Genomic DNA, 20,036 nt, shown 5'->3' with positions numbered 1-20,036 from the left:
GTACCTATTCTCATTCTCGTCTCTGGGTTGTCGTCTTGCTGGACCAAAATTCAATATTGAGAACTCAACAATCCAATGTGGCATTGACATGACTTCTAAAATCAAGAAAGAACATGAATATGGCATACAGGTTTCAAGCAACACTAGGTACACGCCAGCACCATGCACTATTGTCTTGTATGCTGACCGAACCAGCATACTCTTGCTTCCCGCCCTTCGAAATGTTCACCAGTATAAGCGTTTCTTCTTCAGGTCTCCTACGTGCCCATCCTGAGCAATGATTGTCTGCCCAACCTGCTCCCATGACCTTGCATCCCCAACCTTCAACCTCACATCCCTCAGCAACCTGACCCTTTCGTATTCATCCAGGCTAGAGCCGCCTTCGAGTATCAGCCTCCCGTCGTTAAGCGTCAAGGCCGAGAGGAAGTCCGTACAGTCGGGCGCCAGACGGAAGAAACTCAGGATGGTCGAGGCCAAAGCCTCCAACAGCAACATGATACTGGATATGCAAAGAACCGCAGCCCACCTATCGTCACAGTGGAGGTATTCTTGGAAATTGGCAGTGGTGACAGTAGCGTTCTTGACGGCGGATCTCACATTCATCCATGTATTGGAACTCTCATTGAAGCCACCGGCAGCATTGCCGAACTCATTGTCCACGATCCAGTAGGTGTTTATGACCTGGGTCAACCGGCGCTTGAGCACTTGAGCACTCATATTTGTCAGATCAATCCATGTGTTCGTCGAGTCGAGGAGGTTATAAGGGTTCCTTGTTGAGTCATATAGGTAAGCTTCAAGGGCGCCACTGAATGGCGTTCCTGTATGCATAAGGGGAAAGGCCCCTTTGAAGTGCGTGAAGAACCAGTTGATGAGGTGGTCCCTATCAGAACCATAATCGTATTCTGGGGGCATGGTTGATTTTCTGACATCGGTGACGTTGCACGACGAAAATGCGCAGGTCACGTTCAGCTCGACGGGCTTTTGGACAAGTAAAGCATCTAGTCGCACAGTTCCGGTACCGGGGCCATAGGTGTAAGAAACGTTCAAAGAGTTGTCCAGGGTCAGAGAATCGCCCGCTGTGGTCTCGAAGGTAAGTGGGATCGGTCCAGTTGATGTTGTGTTCGTGGAACTCGGAATAGCGAATTGCCATAACCTATTCAACCCTGTAAAGTTATGCAGCCGAGTCGTTCCGTTGTACTCGTGTAAGCCTTGAAGTAATGGCGCAGTTGAGTTGGCTTCCCAGACGGTCGTATTCTCCAGTCCCCAATACCACGACTCCAAGGTGAAAGTCATGTTGCCATGGTCAGGTGGCAACAAAAGAGGTACCCCTATCAGTGAGGTGTATTGTAGGTCGGGTTGCCACGTGACAGTCTCCCACCCATTGATACCAGTTCTACCATGGCCGTCTTCCAACAAAGGGATTTTGATGTTTCCCCAACTGTCCTCAAAAGCTTGCCCAGTTTTCGGAATTGATAGGAACGCGGCCAAAAGCATTGAGTTATGAGCATCTGCTTGACAGTTCCCGCATTCCGAGTTATCAGTTGCTTGTGGAAAGGGGTACACGACAGGGCTGTTTGATGGAGTGTGCGCAATTCTCGTCTGTAGCGAGATGAACCTAAGTGACGCCTGACTGCCCAAAGGAGAGAAGGCCCATAGTATAACGAGAAGAACTGGCAACCAGTGCCCAAGCCGGATTTGAAATGGAGCAATGAGTGTACCGCCAAGAGCCAGACTCCGACTTAAGTAGGCATGGCTGAGGCAATCAGCTCCCCTCTCCATGCGCCAGGAGATAACGGTCTGGAGTGTTCTTCCAAAGACCATGGCGAAGCAGTAGGGGAAACCAGTAGCTAACTGGCCGAGTCCGTCAGTAAATAACAGGGATGATCGTAGAATTGAGATTGGAGCATTACTTACATAGCGAGCAACATTCAGCAAAGTCTCCTCTCGTTGCCCCATTTCCTTATTCTTGGACTGAATCCCGATGATAGCAAAGATGAGGAAAGCAATGGGGACCATAACAGCCACACAGTCAAATAGAAGTCCATTGAAGAATGCAGAAGTGGCGATCAAGGGTTTGGCACTATAATTTTCATCGACGGTTTTGTCATTGTAATCGTCGTTGGTAGTTTCGTCTTGGTCACCAGCATAGCCGCTGGGGCCGCTCACTGACAGTGTATTCTGATGATCTACTTCCGCAGATGTATCCGGACTCGTGCCAGCATTAGGAATGGCCATGGTCCAAGTAAAGGAATATATTTTGGAAAATTGGGTTTGGGGAGGTAGGATCTGTTGAGGACGCTGGCCCATATACAAGAAAGTGGCACTGAAAACTCAAGTTCAAGGTCGAATGGGGGTGGGTAGTTAGTTTTGGAATAGCTGAATCACCAGCTAATCTGTACTATCAATCCTGCACTGCTTTAGGACTCTGTAATCGCATACATCAGGCAAACCTGCATTCTGGGTTCTCACGTCACCTCGCATAGCCAGCCGATCTACATACAGCCTTGCGTCTCTAAAGTACATTGGTAGAATAGCTAATATGATACCCCCACCACACGTAGATGGCGTCGATCCCGATTCTCTACCTCTCAGCTGAAGGCCACTGCCCCCAATGTGGCGTCTTTAGGCAGCCTTTAGCCCCTGGATACGCATGTTGTGTAGCACGACAATCATCGGTCGGAGTCCGCTGAAAAAGGCTACAGGCCAGTTTAGAAGCCCAAGATTCACTCCATGTTGCATTCCTCGATAATATGTTACTGTTGTAATGGGAGTATGACCTCAAGAAGTAGCAAGGACATGCCGCTCTCACCTCATGATTGGACTAAAATACAATGTAATCAGGTCTCCCCTCAAAGTAATCATCCCAAGTCACCCGAGCCCCCTCCCGATTCTCCGAGTCCACCGCCCACATGTGCGTAAGCTCATCAATCGCCCCGACGGGCCCCAATATCCCCATCGTGCGACTCAGCATCGTGAAGCCGTCGACGAAGAAGCTCCGCCGGGCCGAGTCGCGGTAGTGTACCTCCGTGCCGAGGATGAAGAGCGGCCACATGACCAGCTTCCCGATGCGGTACATGGCGTCCTCGTCGGAGAAGACGGGCGTCAGCGTGTCGGTCAGCGTCCGGCAGGCTTCCTCGCGGAGCGCGACGATGTCCGTCGTCGTCTCCGGCAGGAGGAGGGCCGCGTCGGCTTCCTCGGCATCGATGACGAGGGTGCGAAGGCCGTAGAGCAGGGCCGCGGCGTGGTAGACGGCCGCCACGCTGAACCAGAGGTCTTGGTCCGATATGCTATTGGGGGACGACCCGGCGGAGGTTGGGGACGATTTCGAGGAGGTGCCGCTCGCTTGAGGGCCGGGCGCAGTTGGGAGGGGGTGTGGTTCTTCGGGGCTGCTGCTGGCGAAGCCGACGTCCTTGCCGTTCGTCTTCCACCCGGTGAAGTTGTGCATGCGGGCGGCGTACTCGGTCGGCGAGAAACGGAGGATCTTGGCTAGGACCATGCGCGTGCCTGACTGTCTCCGCTTCCGCAGCTTGCCGTTTCGAGCTATCGTGCGCAGATAGTTGATCAGGATGATGGACTGGAAGATCTCCTCGGGACAGGGGTTGGGTGTCGCTGCCAGTAGTCGTAGGATGTTGGGTTCGATTTCCCAGTACTTCAAGGCCATCAGCGTCGCCACAGACATTTTCTCGTGCTTCGATGAGCAGGTCGTAGCGCCCATTACATCAGCCCTGGGTTGGCCATGTTAGTTAGAGTAAACATAGAGTTGCGATCCCGCACCCACATGATAAAGTAGATCAAGATGGGCTTGAAGTATGGGTTGTCCTTGATGATCTTCTTGAGTCCACCTCGGAGCTGGATGATGCGCCTGGCGCCCTCTAGATGGGCTCTCCATTCAGTATGGGCCGAGGATTGCATCTACTATGGTCAGCGTCTGGCCAATATCAGTTCAGAAGGTGCTAGCGCTCACCGAGGTGATCAAGAGAGCCACCACTGTCAGTAATGTTGCATCACTCGTCTGGGTCCCCGGATGGGCGAGCTGGTCGTTCAAAGCACCCAGGGCCTCGCTTCGAAGGGCGAAGACATCGATGTCGCGTTGTATCAGGGCCGACGAGGGTGTAGGCTCGGGGCCAGCTGTCATAAGCCTGTGAAAGCCCGCAGTGGCGACAAGAACCTTGACATAGTGATCGGGAAAGCTGTCGAGTCGCTGCAAGTTGACTATGTAGGGGTTGAAGTGGGACGCATCCGAGACAACGTTGGGACTGATGAGTTTGTTGACTGGAGGCTTATTAGCGATCTATTGGTCAAGACGAGATTGTCGAATGGAAAACACACAGTAGTCCAGTCCTTCGAATATCATCTGCGCCCGGCGATATAAAGTCGGCGTAGGGCTTTGTCGGATGGAATCCGGCAAGGGGTGCTCCTCCACAACCGGCGGTGGCTCTATCTGTTGATTGGGTCCCGCGTTGGCGTCGTCGGTACCCCGCAGGGTCTCAGCGCCATAGCCCAGGCACTCGAGGCCGCTGGTTTGGCAGCGCTCGCATGTCGGTTTCCTTCCGTCACAAAGGGCTTGGTGGCGGCAACAAGTCCAGCATTGCCCTCGAGCGATCATCGAAAGTGCGTGTCAGGCTCATGCTGGGGATAAAAAAAGAGAAGATGCGAAAGGCTGCAAGCCTGATCCAACGGCGGTTGTTTGTATGTTATTAATAGACACACCCGCGGCCAAGACCACCATGTCGACATGCCCCTACGAGGTCATCACTTGATTGGGCAAGGGGCTGCCAGAATCCTACTGTCAAAACAGGGGTCTGGGGGAGAACACCACGCAACGGTCAACGGGAACTCCCACCCGCGTCGAGTGAATTTGGGGGGCAGCCCACACCTTTACGGGCCGGAGTGGGAAAGATATGCAATGCCCAGGCTGCAATACAGACTAAGCCTCCATGCGCAGTGAGCCTCGGTGACTTGAACCGGCGCTATAGTCGCACACTTCTATCGAAATCGGAGTTGCCATGTGCTGGGGAAGTCGCTAGCGCTAGTGGGCTGTGTAATGGTCGGGCGTCAGGTCTCACTCATGTTGTATGAAGTATTGGCAGAAGCGTTCTGGGCCTACTCGCTTAAGTACATAGGTAGCACTGTGAGAGACCAAAAGAAGAATCAATATCATCTCGAAAGCCCAAGGGCGGACTTCATAAGTAAATATAATGCTATTCTCCTGAAGATAGCAGTTAGGTGTCGCAGGTATGTAGGGCTGAACTTCAACAACTAATGCTCGCGTGACCAGATAGCATTTGGCGGTTGCACGCAGCCTTTGATGCGGCCGGCTAATCAACAGCTTGCGTCGGGTTTCCATATCGGCTTTCCGGAATCGCCTCTTCTAACCATAGCAAAATCCACCGACGGATTCGAGACGACACATACCTCGATTTGTATCCGAGTATATTCATGTAGATAGCTATGAAGGCAGGCCAAGGCCCGTAAAAAGTAACACTCATCTCGTCTCTGGCCAATACACTGAGCGATTGGAATGTGCTTGCACTAACCTAGGGAGCGTAGCGGAAGAGCTAAGGGTAGCACGATGCTTACAGTGGGGGGACCGCGGCTCGATGACGAAAAGCTTTGGCGATTGTGTGGCTTGGTAGATGACATCGCTTCGCAACATCACAAGCAGGGAAACTGGTTTCGCACGAAAATTGACTGGTCACGGAGCTGCAGGTCCTTGCAGGCCATGACGAAAACCTCCTATCTAATCAGTAATCCCCAGTGATGATGGCCAAAAATGATGGATTTGGAACTGATGGAATTGAAACATTCAATCTATTGCTGTCAAAAAAAAAAAAAAGAGTGCACGAGGGGTCATGTTTCGTCAGTAGTTCAGTTCAGCACCGACCCCGGGATTGCCCACCGAGTTGAACCTGGAAACCCAGCAAAAAGAGGGAGAGGGAGACCAGCGCCAACTGAAGAAGGTCAGTGCCGAACCCGAAGCACCGTCACAACTCACAAGGGAGCCAGAGATGCTAGCAGGCTAGCTGCAAAGTGGGGAGCAGCCCAGCCGCCCGCCTATCAGCGCGAGGCCGGGCCAGGTGGGGAGGAGCAGCTATGAGCAGTGAGCACGGCGCTAGAGAAGATCTGAAGAGCTAGAAGGTACCCTGGTACAGAACTGGAGCTTGGGGGTGAGTTGAACACGGTCGTCCAGTCGTCATCCTCCCGCTCCAGCCACCTTACCACCAGAGAAGCTTCCATCATTAATCTTCACCATTCAATCCTACCTCTCTTCAACCTTACCTACCTTTCTCCCCCAAAAGACGACCTCGACAAGTCGACCGCAGCCCTCCTATTTGCACAACTAGCACAGCGCCTTCGTGCATCTTCAATCGTAACTGAGTTCGCTTAATACGAATTCTATCCTATTGAACTCCCCATCGCATCACTATCAGCGTCAAAAATGGCTCCTCCACCAAGTGCCAACCTACCCCTCCAGGAAAGGGTCCTGACCTTAATGAAGACACTCCAGTGTAAGTATGCCTCTATTGTTGAACTCGACTCCATAATCCCTTTGTTCTGCTCGACAGTTCTAACTTTTTATCTCTGCAGTCGGTTGGTTTGCCGGGTATGTACAGACATGACATGATTTCTCCGCTCTGCCACAGCCCTCTCGCGATACTGCGACACCGCCTTTCGCGTGGCCTCAAAATAAGAAAAAGCAAGAGCCTTGGTTGGCGTCTGCTCGCAAAACCGCACATCGCACACGGAAGTGGCCCAAAGCAAGGAACCGCGAGCTGACAAGAGCAAATTTTTAGGCACCTGGTTCTCCTGCTATGCATTTTCCGATACTCCCTGTCGTATATCCGAATGAACTACTATGCCCGCATGGCCCAGTTCTCCTACCGCACCGCCTTTGTGGCCGCTGCGATAACCTACGGCATCGTCGTCTACAAGACATGGCGCGCCCGCCAAAAGGTCGGCGCCAAGTACCCCGCCGGCGGCCCCATCGGCCTGCTCTCGGATGAGAACGTCCAGTACCTGATCATGGCCCTGATCTGGCTGCTGAGCCCCCAGTACCCCCTCGCCATGCTCCCTTACGGCATCTACTCTGTTTTCCACGTCGCGACCTACCTCCGCCAGAATGTCATCCCCACCATTCAGCCCGTCAAGCCCGCGGCTGGTGCTTCTCCCAACGCCAAGCCCGCTAGCAACCCCATTGCCGATGCTATCGGCCAGTTCGTTAAGAGCTACTACGACATGTCCATGTCGGTTGTGTCCACCCTCGAGATCGCCCTCTGGGTGCGCATCTTCATCTCTGCCATCTTCTTCCAGCGCCGGTCGTGGATCCTGATTACCCTCTACACCGCTTTCCTCCGCGCTCGCTTCTCCCAGAGCTCGCACGTGCAGAACTCGTTCAGCATGGTTGAGGCTCGTGTGGACTCTCTCGTCGGCCAGCAGAACACTCCCCCTGTCGCGAGACAGATCTGGGACACCGTTAAGCAGATTGCCCGCCAGTTCCACGATGTGTCCGATGTCAGCAAGTACATCAACGGCTCCGCTGCCCCCAAGAAGACGTCCTAAGCGACAGGACCCGATCTCTTCACCTCGGAGTGCAACCTGAACTGGTTGGGCTCCCTCAGTGATACGGCGACATAACGAGAAAGACCTAGCTGGGAATATAGGAAGTTGGCATCGACGGCATTTTCCGGATGTGACTAGATATAGGCTACGGCTCACCATGCACCACGCACGACGCGACAGTGTGTAGGGAACGCTTGCCGGGTGGTGGGCAAGCGGCTGCGGAACGGATGACGATAAAAGGGTATGGTTGGTACCAGGAGCGTGTAAATCTGACTGTTGCATTCCTTGTTATTTTCTGGAAGGGGGGAGTTCAGAGATGCGTACTATAACATGAATATTGGTCACTGTTATTCCAGTAAAAAATAAAATGTTGATTTTTATACTTATTTGGTATCTGTTCTTCGTGGCCTGCATGTTGCAGCTTTGATTATCTGAGCTGTAATCCATGATGTGTCCCACGTTTTGATCGACGCTGTCACCGATCCCTGCCAATTCCATCATCACGCGACCGCCCAGTTCGTCTCAATTTGCAACTATATACATACAACATTCCCGTCTAGGTCCACCAGTTTGGAAACGGATTCTCACAATACGGTCCAAGCTCGTAAGATGGGTAATTTAATCGAGATTCCACAATAGGGAGCATCAGCCCATCAGCCCATCTGGCAAGCTGGATTGAAGCTTGAGGGGGCCTAGATGATGTAATTTGTAACCACGTCGCATGACGTCGTCCCGTAGCCAACGAGCTAAACTGAACCCCGTTAATCGACTCCGTCCAGCATAAACCGGATCAGCAGCGTCTCCATGCACTGACAGCCGGCGCCTTTCTATTTCACGCGACACTTTGACACATCTACCCAAAGTAATAGAACGACATAGATCTTTCTTTGTTGTGACTCTTCCATTCCTTCGTTTTTCTTGTTTGCTTGCTGTGCCTCTATTCTACCTAGCGCCCAGACACTAAGATACCAAGATACCCATCCATTTCCCACCGCTACTGTTTGTACCTATCGATATGGCCTCCCTCCTGCGCCAAATCGTCGCTGGGCCGCGCTCAAAACACCCCGAGGCGGGGCTGGATCTATGCTATGTTACGGATAACATAGTCGCGACGTATGTTCAAACCGAGAAGATGACAATAATGCTACACACCCGTACCCAAGAATAACCAGCTTACCAATTGCCTGCTTGCGACAGATCCGGCCCGTCCCAGACATACCCGCAACGCGCCTACCGAAACCCCCTCGACCGCCTCGTCGAGTTCCTAAGCAAGAAGCACGGCAAGGACTGGGCGATATGGGAGTTCCGCGCCGAGGGCACGGGATATCCCGACAACCTGGTCTACAATAGAATACGACACTACCCGTGGCCCGACCACCACCCGCCCCCGTTCCGGCTCGTGCCGATGATCATGGCCAGCATGCGCAACTGGCTCAACGGCAACGAGCTGGACGCGGACGGCGTGGCGGGCGGGCCGGGGACCATCGGCGTCCCCAACGAGGAGGAGGAGAAGAGGCGGCAGCAGGCCAACACGGACAACCACAACCTGCTCGAGAAGGTCCTCGACACCTGGAAGGGCACCGACAAGAAGAACCCGCGCATCGTCGTGGTCCACTGCAAGGCCGGCAAGGGCCGCAGCGGGTCCATGGCCTGCAGCTACCTGATCTCGCAGTGCGGCTGGACGCCCGAGCAGGCCCTCGCCCGCTTCACGGAGCGGCGCATGCGGCCCAAGTTCGGCCCCGGCGTCAGCATCCCCAGCCAGCTGCGCTGGATCGGCTACGTCGACCGCTGGACCAAGGGCGGCAAGAAGTACGTCGACCGCGAGCTCGAGATTGTCGAGGTGCACGTCTGGGGCCTGCGCAACGGCGTCAAGCTGTGCGTCGAGGGTTTTGTGGATGAGGGCAAGAAGATCAAGGTGTTCCACACGTTCCACCGCGACGAGCGGCTCGTGGTCGAGGGCGGCGCCCCCGGCAGCACGGGGCTCATGGATTCGCTCTACGACATGGCCGGGTACGGCATGAGCCCGGGCACCGAGAAGCAGATCCTCGACGAGGCGCGCGAGACGGACGCGCAGAACGGCACCAACTTCACGGGCCAGTCGCCGGTCCAGTCGCCGGTCGCCAAGAGTCCTGACACTCCTGTCGGGAAGAGCGGCGATAGTACGCCTGTCGCGTCCGGATCCAGCACACCGTCGAAGGCGCCCGAACAAAAGACGTCCCGATCCCACACCCCCAAGCTCATTTCGCGCAACATGTCCAGCATGAGCATCAAGGACAAGATGCCGATGCGGAGCAAGTCCAAGAAGCAGCAGGAGAAGCACGAGAAGCAAGAGAAGCGGAAATCCAACAGCCTTTTCGTCGAAGACACGGCCGCCGAGGAGGAGGCGGAAGCTTCTGCCTCTTCGTCTTCGAAACCAGCGGCAGCAGGCGCCGCCCCCGAAGAGGAAAACGTGGACCCGGAGCCCGGCGGCCAGGCCGTCATCTTCAAGCCCAAGGAGCCGATCCGGCTGCCGACGAGCGACGTCAACATCGACCTGGAGCGCCGCAACCGGGCGCCGTCGTCGATGGGGCTGACCATGGTGACGGCCGTGGCGCATGTCTGGTTCAACGCCTTCTTCGAGGGCAACGGCCCGGAGCGCGACGGCGAGCCCGAGACCAACGGCGTCTTCGAGATCGACTGGGACAAGATGGACGGCATCAAGGGCTCGAGCCGCAAGGGCACGCGGGCGGCGGACCGCATCGCCGTCGTCTGGCGCAGCGTCGTGCCCAAGGGCCCCGAGGCCGAGGCGGCGGCGGCCAAGAACGGGGGGGTGGCGGGGGACGAGATCGATCAGCCCTCTGTCGGCTCGCCGGTGCCGCAGATGGAGCCGGCGGACTGGAAGGGCGATAACGCCGAGGACCCGGCCCAGGAGAAGAAGCTGGGGCTGCGGGTGACGAGCCCCGACAGCGCTGAGGTCAGCGCCGCGAGCAGTCTTTTTGGCGGGGATGATGCGAAGCCCCGCGAGGACGACGCGGATTCGTTTGAGGGGCTGAAGAGCGATATGCCCGGCAGCAACGTCGGCAGTGAGTCGAAGAAGGCGGAGGAGGAGAGTAACCGGGGTCGCAGCACGGAGAGTAAGGCGAGTGAGGATAAGAAGTTGGAGGCGTATGCGGAGAAGTTGCCCAGTCCTGAGGGTGGTGACGGGGAGAGAAGCAGTAGCAACAACCAGGGGGCCAGCAGCAGCAGCAAGTGAGGCAGGCAACAAGCCCCTTTCCCGTTTGGGTTTACAGGATAGATACAAGCCCCCTCGCGAAATTAATTGGACGGTGTAGAGTTTTGCCTGATATCATCGTTGCTTTTTTTTCTTCTGGCCCATCATGACAACACAATGGCAAGCGCTGGAGTTTGGTTTTCTTGTTTCGTTTGGGTGGATGTTTTCGGGGGTCAGTAGCCACAATATCATGTTTCTAGTGTCGCGACATAGAATATCACGGCATCGCAGCTTTCATTGCGGCATGTTTCTACGCCTGATTTTGGTGATTTTTAAAATGGATGTGACTGAAGTTGCTATCCAAGGTTTATGATACCCCTGTATTGGAATGCATCCTGTGAGTTGGTTCCCGATTGGTCTCTGTAGATTAGCCTTGTACTATCGTTGACATCATTGAGTCTGTCGTTGCTGAACGACTTGATTTCGTGGTTATGTCAGCTACCAAGGACGACTCTTTATCGGCGGATCTTGGAATGAGTTGACATCGTCGCTTCAGGGGTTGGCTGTCATACGGAAAAGAATAATCACCGCCCTTGAGCAACATCACGAAACCCAATCTCATAATTGATTACTGAGAGCCACAACTCAGCGTTTCCTGTTCAGCTTCTTTAAACAATTGTCTCAAGAGAATTGTCAAATGACTAACGTAATGTATAGTGCTGCACTCTCACGATCCTGTTCCTCTTTGCGAGTTTGTAAGCAGCAAACGAGTTCAGCCTAGGACACAGACTCAAGGCAAATAAGGGGGCATTCACTGCCCTCCAGTACTTATACTCACTTCTTTCGCAGCCCAGGCCCTGAAATTTCTTCCTCTCCATCACCATCCCGACATTGGAAGAAACCATCGCATTGTGATCTATCTTTCTGTGTCGCTCGCACACATCCAATCCTGACGTCAGTTCACTGACACCTACTACTCTTGACAATTACTCACCGTCTGGGCTCAACAGAGCCAAGACCCAGGTGAGCATCGAGTCGCGCAGAAGCCCCTTCGCTCGCCATGTCTGCCGGCCATAAGCGCGGCGCGGGTGGGGGCAGCGCGTCGGGGTCCGGACCCGGTCAGGGATCTCAACGCGGGTCTCAGTCGCCTGCGCAGCATCCCCCGTTGACTGACAGAACTGCCGACAAGGGCAAACAACCGGCTGGCGGTTCAGATGATCAGGCTAGTAGTTCCAAGGACAAGATGCCCGAGGCTCCGAAAGAGATAACTGCGCAGGAACTTAAGAAACTAGTAGACTTGCCACCTGGCGCATTCCGCACTGTAAGTTTTCAGCATTTGACAGAGGTGTAATTTAGCTCTCACACTGAACATCGCAGGGAGATTCGGATCCCGAGTTCACAAAACGACCGGGCTACAATAACGATTTCGTGGCGACTGTGAACTTGCTTGTCAACATGTACCAGGTAACGGAGCTACCCGAAGCCCAGGATAGCGTCTTCCAGTTCTCCGTGAGTACCGCCTTCTCATCTGTTCGAATCTGGCAAATTGACCAACACGGAACCTAGGTCTTGGCCGCCCCAAACCCAAAGGACTCGAAGACTTTAGCCAAACGACTTTGGGATTCTGACACTGTCCAAAAGTGGTTGAAAGAACACAGCAAGAAGTTGGGACGTTGGATCTACGATGGCCGAGCTATGGCATGGTATAATAAAACGAAGCTCTCTCTGATACATAATGTTGGGCTAACCTCTGTCAGGTCGCTTGACCCGTTGCCTAAGGAAGGGGTGAAAATCCCGGTCATTCTTCCTAAGAAGCAGCAGAACTCTTCGACTAGCAAGGGCGGCAAGGGCGGCAAAGATCCCCAGGCCCCTGACCGATTTACATTAACTATCAAGCCGACCACCTCGTTCACACTCAATCAGCTAGACGACTATCTCACTAGCAAGCCCGGCTCTAAGTGGGACGACGTCACGACGAGGCAGTTCAGTAAGCTTCAAAGGGAGATGTGCAGACTGCGCAGAAGCTGACACTTTACCCCCTTATACTAGACTTCCTCGATCATCTGCTGCGGGAAGGACGATCAAAGGATCTTACTCCTATCCGACGAAGCTTCTACAGCAAACGACCCCAGTTTAGCAAGAAGCTGGGTCAACACACGCAAGTCATAACGGGCACGTATGCCGCGTTCAGACCGATGCATGTAAGCACATAGCGACTACCATGTCTTTGGATTGAGCTAATGATGATGGATGCGCTCAGCCAATGAACCCCGAACACATCCGGATGTGTGTCAATGTAGATGTTGCTCACACGGCATTCTGGAATCACAGGTCCACTCTGCATGCGGCAGCTATGGATATGCTTCTGAAGAGCGATTTCGATGGTAAGTGCTATGGTGCCGACTGGATACTCGAATACCTTACTGACCATGACCGCGTCGCCCAAGTTAATTGGCAGAATGTCACACAACAACTGAAGCCCGTCCGACGAGGTACCGATATCTGCATGTCTGAAGCCTTCCACATGTTGCGGCGACTCGAAAGGACCAAGTTCACCATTGCCCACGGCAAGGCCGACAAGGACAAGATCTACACGGTGGGTAGCATCTTCTTTGACGCCAAGAAGTATCCCAACGGCGCGGATGCGACCAATGTTTCATTTACGAAGAAGAGAGAGGATGGATCGCAATTCAGCTCCACGGTCGAGGCGCATTTCCGATCGATCGGGAAGACACTCCAGCATCCCGAGTTTCCGCTCATCAAAACACCTCATGGGGAGGTTTACTTCCCGTTTGAAGTATGTTACTTCGCCCCGATGCAGCGGTATACTTCCAAGCTTCTCCCAGATGAGGTAAGTCCCACGAAGGAAATAAAAACCCTGTCACAATTAGCAGTGCTCGTCTGCTAACACAGAAACCTATTCCCTGGAAGACCTCAGCGATGATCAAGGCGGCCATCTCCCGCCCGGATAAGAGACACAGTGATATTACCAGAAGTGTCAAAGAGCTTAAATTGGATAAAGACGACTACCTCAAGGCATTCGGCGTCACCATCAACACCGAGGGGGGCATGCTTCGCGCCCATGGCCGTATCCTTAGTCGGCCGGCCCTCGAGTTTCGTACAAAACTTGACGTCCCAGAGAGCCATCGATGGAATTTGAACAATATCAAGTTTCATGAGGGGAAGCCACTCAAGAATTGGATGGCTATCAATTGCGATAACACCAAAACACCAGCTGATTGCCGAGAGTTCTTCACCACCTTTTTGAACGTGTACAAGTCGCATGCTGGTGTCGCGATTGATACGCAAGCGAAACATATTGAGAATCTCAAGATTATTTCCGATCTGACAGAGCAGCGCATCAAGGAGATGTACAAGATACTAGAAGGCAAGGCAAAGAAATACCAGCCGGATGCACCTGTACAAATGGTTTTCTTCCTCTTGCCAAAGAGACACATCAAGGTCTACAACCGGATCAAAAAGGTTATGGACTGCGATTTGAAGATTCCTTCTCAGGTCATGACTTGGGAAAAGATTGATCTTCAGAATAGTCCCAACGCGCTTAGTCAATACTGCAGCAATGTGTCGCTGAAGGTCAATGCGAAGCTGGGGGGTGTCAATTGTTACGCAAGACCCGCAGGGGGTAACAAAACGTCCGGCTACTTCTCGACGAAGACCATGTTCATTGGTCTCGACGTGTCTCACGCGCCCCCCGGAACCAACGAGGCTTCTATGGCTGCGTTGGCCGTATCGATTGATCCACGCGCCATCAAATACGGCGCTGCTTGTCAGACCAACGGAGTCCGTACCGAGATGGTGCGTCCGGATACGATGAAGTCTCTGCTGCCTCGCTTCATACATCGGTGGCGCAAAGAGCACAACACACACGAAAGGCTCAAGGGAGGCGGGCCCGATCACCTCTACTTCTTCCGAGACGGCGTGGATGCAGGCCAGTTCCGCGACGTCCTTCGCACCGAGGTACAAGCCATCAAGGAAACCTTTATAGAGGAGATCCAGGAGTCACCCAAGATAACGGTCATCATCGTCACTAAGCGACATCACGTACGGATGTTCAACGCGGACCCGAACAAGGGGTCGGCTGCGAGCCGCAAACACTTTGACAAAAACGACAACCCCAAGCCGGGCCTGCTAGTGGAGCAAGGGGCCACGCATCCGGAGTATTGGGACTTCTTCCTCACTTCCCACAACGCCATTCAGGGCACCTCGCGCCCCATCCACTACCAGGTCATCCTAGACGAGATCGAATGCAATCCAAATGATCTTCAACGCATGATCTTTCATCATTGCTACCAGTATTGTCGCTCCACCCTGCCCGTCTCATTTCACCCCGCCGCCTTTTACGCTCACATAGTTTCGAAGCGTGCTGTGGCCCATTTGCAGCCTCCGGCTCCGCCGACGGCAGCGGGACAGCTACCAGACCCGTTGCCTCTTCTCCCCATGAGAGATTCTACGCTCCTGCGGCATGAGTCCAGTAGCATCGAGCAGGTCATGTGGTTTGTCTAGATTCCTACTCAGGCCTCTGTCACCCAAGATCGCTAAGGGTCCAAGAACGGTGACTGGAGTTTTGGCGATTATGTCTTGATTCTTGTGAATCAATACCTCCCGTGCTCTGATGTGGCAGCTGTGCGTATTATGTTTCGATTAGGCGTCTACTCTTCATTTCTTACACTCGTTCACTTATCTATTGCACCATGAGTGCCTTTTGATGCCGAGGACTCGCAAGTTTCCTCTTTCCATTCTTTTGCCACACTCGCTTGTTGACTCTTCTGATCCCAACTATCGTCTTTCGTTCAAACACCGATCCCGTCCCTCGTTTCAACACCGAAAACCCCTTCTGGGTGAATTGGTCGATCAATACATTCTTAGTTATTGCCTGACCCGGAGCATAGGCTTCAAGATGCCCTTGCTGGTAAAGATGCTGGTATACTGGAAGCAGTGGTATACAGATGCAGTAATGAACAGCACGATGGCACAGTCTTGGAGCTGCTTGCGGTAGACATTTACGGTATGGACTTTTGCCCTCCATAGATAGCTCACGAATGAACATTATCGCATCACCCACTCAAGTACCGAACTGCAAGACCACCACGTGAAGATATGTGTGAAATACTGTGTCGCCTATTGTTTCATGTGCACGTGGCTGCGGAAGCAACCTATCCATGGCCGGATATGTGATGTTGCGAAAAACACGTTCCCATCTGATAAGTCAATGAGATGCGAGCCTTGAACTGTTACTGACTTGCTGCAATTCATGTCCACCTTACACTCAGCCTCGAGCTTATCGCAGCTTACAGGGTGGCCTCCAGCCAGATGCATTAGCTACCCCAAAATCAACCTTGGCTACTTGGGTTGGGCATCAAAGATTCCCCTCCCAATCCTTTGCTGACAGCCTGCTTTGCTGACAGCCTGCTTTGAAGACGCCCTGGCTTGCAGATGCATGATCCAATCACATGAGAAAGCCTCGGAGGCAGGTCAGAATCCCTGGGTTTCCATACGCAGCTACTAGAGCCTGGCCTCTTTGAGGCCTTACCGGAATAATCACGCCATTTCGGTGATTGGGTTCCATTAAAGTCACTCTCCGCCGAGACTCTCAACTATCAGTTTTGTACTTTCAAATTGACGCTATGTATGCTATACCTGTGAGCAGCGTATGTCATACTAACGATAATATGTACGAGCCCCTATTAGCGAGTAAGTCGCCCCCACTAAGATACGCAAAGAGAAACTAAAGTCGATAAGGCAGGCAAGAGTAACTCTCAAGATGGACCCAGATATCAATGATTATATCGCTTGGATAAGGCATTTATCAGAAAGCTCACCCAGATCGACATTGTTTGCAGGCAGGTGTAGAAGACTAGCAAGCTTCTTGGGCGATATTACGCAGAACTCAACTGCGGATGAGGCAAGACTGAGACAGTTCATTCGTGTCCATTATGCTTCATACGGCAAAGATTCCATCTTGCAAGAGACCCCGGCCGACGGTTTTCAGGTTCGCCCAGACAGGTCTAATCGCCTTCTTTTCATGGCGGGCTACCCATCGGCGCGTCAATTGGCAGAGATCGGAGCAGGATATGGGATCGACCCCGATTTCTTCGATGCGCACTTGAGTTTTATGATGGACGAGATAGCAAATCTTAGTGTGCATCCATCACACTACACCTTGCCGTCGAGTAAGCACAGTATCCTGCAGTTGTCGATCCAGTCGGTGGGTAGTTTCATGGAAGGTTCTGGCCAACTCAACTGGCAGCGACGACGACAGCAGTTCTCAGATGAGATGGGCAGCTACGTCCACAACTTACGAATGGGAAGAGGGTGGCACGTTTGCGATTCGATCGTGCGCCGGATTGAGATCCATGATATGCACCGTTTTAGCCTCGAGCAGTTTGTGACGGTTCAGATTTCCGACTCGTCGGATGAGAGCACACCCTGGGCCGGTAAAGATCACACACCTCTCCTCAATGGAACATGCTAACAGTGTGCCTGCAAGTCATCATTTGGTCAGACGCAGCGGCAGACCTGAAGCATGGGGTGCAGGGACCATGGACATCTGTCATGAATAACATCTATTTCCGGCCGGTTACGCTTCATCCTTGGCGCATATGCCAATACACTGGAGATGGCTCATCATATGGCTCGGATCACTCCGGTGAAGAAGTTCAACAGAGTGCCTCTCTACTGGGACCCGCATATGAGCAACTTTTTCGTTCAGCGGACGTTCCGGCTCGCCCACTTGACTCACTGGTCGTTCTTTTTCGCTATTTCTGTGCGGCAGAGGCACACTACCTAGACATGGTTGCTACTGTGCTTGAAGACAGCATCCCGGACTCGCATGCTGTGCCCGTAGCTCGGAAACGGGAGTCAATACCGGACATTCGCAGAATCATCTTACACTCCCACCGGATGCTCCGTCGACGCCGAGTCCATATCATTGACATACTGCAGTATCTGGACTGGCATTCTGCGGCCGTCTCAGAAGGTGCCAGCGGCGACGTCTCAACGGGGAAGCTACTCAAGACTGACCTAGAACACCTACTTCTCAGCAATGCAGATCTCATGTCCAGATGTCAACACGATCTGGATAGCATGACTAGCGAAGCCACCTTTGAGGATGCAGAGAGAGGCATCACACTGAGCAAGAGTAGTCGCAAGTTTACCGCTTTCGCGGCGATATATGTCCCCTTGGCGTTTACCAGCAGCGTCTTTGGGATGAATTTCATTCAAATCGACAACGTTAGTTGGGGGTTCAGATTATGGGTACTGGTTACTATTCCTATTTGTTTTCTTTCTTATGTCGTCTTTGCCTGGGATACAGGTTATGCTAAGAGATGCATCGGTCGCCTTTTTTCTTGTAGATCTAGGAAACGTATCATAGAGTCTTCCAATTAGTTTGATGAGGCAGATGCGAAATTGGGAGCGTTGTTCTGAAGTATAATTTTCACGGACTTTCCAGATCCTTTTTCTCGTTAGCCGCATTTGCTACTGAACCGCAGAACACATAAGTTGTCGTCGCAACGAGTTTTGACATGCACGTGATTCAATGCCGTCTTCGCCTCCTGCTACCGCTTTGCACCATACGCGAGGGAGCTCTGGTAGGTAGGTAATGTTGTGTGCGACTTGGTATACATTGGGCCAGATTGCACGGCTGTTAACGGGCCTGCAGCGGCTGTGGTTGCTTGACATTGCTTATCTCTCTGCGGGGAAGCGCCTGGATCATTTCCCCTAACCAAATCCTCCTTCCATTTTCCGCACGATCCACAATGGAAAACAAGAAGAATAACGTCGTCGCGTCGCTAAACTTCATTAAGCGTCTTGACCTCTACGATTTGGAGAAGCCTTTCAGTATTGCCCATGAGATTGAGAGCTGGACTGGAAACGTACCTCGGAGCAACTACAGTAAAGAAAGGGTCGCTACGCTAATTGAGGATATAAGGGGGAGGGAAGCTTCCTTCACGTTCGAAAAGAACGGATTCGCCGTCATCGAAACGGCCAGTTCCCTGGAGTACCACGAGTTTCAAGACAAGAAAAAGGTCGAAGACACATATGTACCCGAGATCGGAAGTTGTTTGCTCGAGTACTTCGGTGCGACTTCTGTCCACGTTTTCAGTGTTCTGGTGAGTTTACAGGTCTGCAGCTATCGGATTGAACGGAGCTAATGTGTAAGACGCGCCGTCGGCACCCCAAGTTTCCCCAAGTTGAGGTGCGAAAAACTGGCGCCATCATACAGCCAGCAACCCGAGTTCATGTCGGTAAGTGGCCGGCTGTGATTGGAACACTTGCGAAGAGATCCAAAGCATATGGACAAATTGACATTTCCTGGTAGATGGGACGTCACAGGCATTCGACACTCTTTTGACCGAGCTTGATGAGTCGCGGCCACATACGAACAAACGGTTCATCTACGTCAAGTAGGCTAAATTTTAGCATTATTCTGATTTGGAGATACGAACTGCTAATCTATCACACCTAGCGTCTGGAAACCCTTAAAGGGGCCGTTGTACGATTGGCCCTTGGCGATCTGTGATGCAGCGACTGTGGAGGACCAAGACTTGGAGACGCACGACCAAGTCTTACCGCAGGTCGTGAGAGAGAACTACATGGTCCGGCATAACGCGAAGCATAGATGGTATTACCTAAGCGGGCAAACCACTTCGGAGCTCTTGGTCTTTAGACAGGTAGACTCTGACGGGAACAAAGGTATGTCTTTCTCCTCGACTACGTCTAAAACATGTTTCAAAGCTCGTCCGGCTACTAATGCACCTCGGCCAACAGGTGTCCCTCACACCTCGTTCCAACTGCCCCCAGATCAAGTTCAGAGCACTTCCTGTCCTAGGGAGAGTATCGAGCTGCGTGCCATCGTGTACTTGGACTAGCATCGATTCGCAGTGTTGGGGATATATGGTTGTTGTTGTTGTTAGAGGGGGTTGCGTGGCTCGGTGGTATTCATCGTAAAGGGGTGCGCACACTCATTCTTGGGGCTGTCTGAACTTTCTCTCGCCTGGCCATCAATGATATTAGTTTGAATTATGGTACTCATGAATGATTCTTAGAAAACCAGCTACTGACGTGATGGTCACGTTGTTCTCAATGTGTGCCACGATGTTGTGTGTGTTTTGGTTGGAAGTGGAATGGTTATCGTCCCATAGGGCATTGGGGTCCGCCGTAGATGCTAGGGGTGCATGGGGAGACTTCTCATTCATAAGCTTCCAGGGCTGAGAGCGTTCGTCTCTCGAGAACTCAGACATTGTGCGTCAGAACCAAGGATCAG

General features: G+C 52.8%; 7 protein-coding genes across 7 annotated transcripts; 5 read left to right on the top strand and 2 right to left on the bottom strand.

The window, feature by feature from the left end:
- Positions 1-225: 225 nt before the first annotated feature.
- On the bottom strand, positions 226-2,235 carry PG985_005264 (uncharacterized protein; the record flags this gene model as incomplete). Its single annotated transcript, XM_066825033.1, has 2 exons — positions 226-1,851; positions 1,915-2,235. 2 exons carry the CDS (start codon positions 2,233-2,235, stop codon positions 226-228), a joined length of 1,947 nt encoding a protein of 648 aa, XP_066688193.1.
- A 586-nt stretch (positions 2,236-2,821) lies between these two features.
- Positions 2,822-4,606, bottom strand: PG985_005263 (uncharacterized protein; the record flags this gene model as incomplete). Its single annotated transcript, XM_066825032.1, has 4 exons — positions 2,822-3,725; positions 3,779-3,912; positions 3,965-4,272; positions 4,330-4,606. The coding sequence occupies 4 exons, from the start codon at positions 4,604-4,606 to the stop codon at positions 2,822-2,824; spliced, it is 1,623 nt and encodes a 540-aa protein (XP_066688192.1).
- A 1,833-nt stretch (positions 4,607-6,439) lies between these two features.
- PG985_005262 (Nucleoporin) lies at positions 6,440-7,560 on the top strand (the record flags this gene model as incomplete). Its single annotated transcript, XM_066825031.1, has 3 exons — positions 6,440-6,509; positions 6,589-6,604; positions 6,795-7,560. 3 exons carry the CDS (start codon positions 6,440-6,442, stop codon positions 7,558-7,560), a joined length of 852 nt encoding a protein of 283 aa, XP_066688191.1.
- A 1,015-nt stretch (positions 7,561-8,575) lies between these two features.
- On the top strand, positions 8,576-10,792 carry PG985_005261 (uncharacterized protein; the record flags this gene model as incomplete). Its single annotated transcript, XM_066825030.1, has 2 exons — positions 8,576-8,673; positions 8,758-10,792. The coding sequence occupies 2 exons, from the start codon at positions 8,576-8,578 to the stop codon at positions 10,790-10,792; spliced, it is 2,133 nt and encodes a 710-aa protein (XP_066688190.1).
- A 1,018-nt stretch (positions 10,793-11,810) lies between these two features.
- PG985_005260 (argonaute) lies at positions 11,811-15,274 on the top strand (the record flags this gene model as incomplete). The annotated part of the gene is made up of 7 exons (XM_066825029.1): positions 11,811-12,071; positions 12,128-12,259; positions 12,317-12,453; positions 12,508-12,737; positions 12,800-12,951; positions 13,011-13,601; positions 13,664-15,274. The coding sequence occupies 7 exons, from the start codon at positions 11,811-11,813 to the stop codon at positions 15,272-15,274; spliced, it is 3,114 nt and encodes a 1,037-aa protein (XP_066688189.1).
- A 1,258-nt stretch (positions 15,275-16,532) lies between these two features.
- Positions 16,533-18,270, top strand: PG985_005259 (uncharacterized protein; the record flags this gene model as incomplete). The annotated part of the gene is made up of 3 exons (XM_066825028.1): positions 16,533-17,205; positions 17,247-18,001; positions 18,262-18,270. 3 exons carry the CDS (start codon positions 16,533-16,535, stop codon positions 18,268-18,270), a joined length of 1,437 nt encoding a protein of 478 aa, XP_066688188.1.
- A 258-nt stretch (positions 18,271-18,528) lies between these two features.
- Positions 18,529-19,180, top strand: PG985_005258 (uncharacterized protein; the record flags this gene model as incomplete). The annotated part of the gene is made up of 3 exons (XM_066825027.1): positions 18,529-18,882; positions 18,996-19,017; positions 19,092-19,180. 3 exons carry the CDS (start codon positions 18,529-18,531, stop codon positions 19,178-19,180), a joined length of 465 nt encoding a protein of 154 aa, XP_066688187.1.
- Positions 19,181-20,036: the final 856 nt, after the last annotated feature.

The sequence above is a fragment of the Apiospora marii genome, assembly GCF_038362585.1.
Source record: "Apiospora marii strain CBS 49790 chromosome Unknown utg000003l_segment0_segment0, whole genome shotgun sequence".
Lineage (NCBI taxonomy): Eukaryota > Fungi > Ascomycota > Sordariomycetes > Amphisphaeriales > Apiosporaceae > Apiospora > Apiospora marii.
This window is presented reverse-complemented; position numbering and strand designations above follow the sequence as displayed.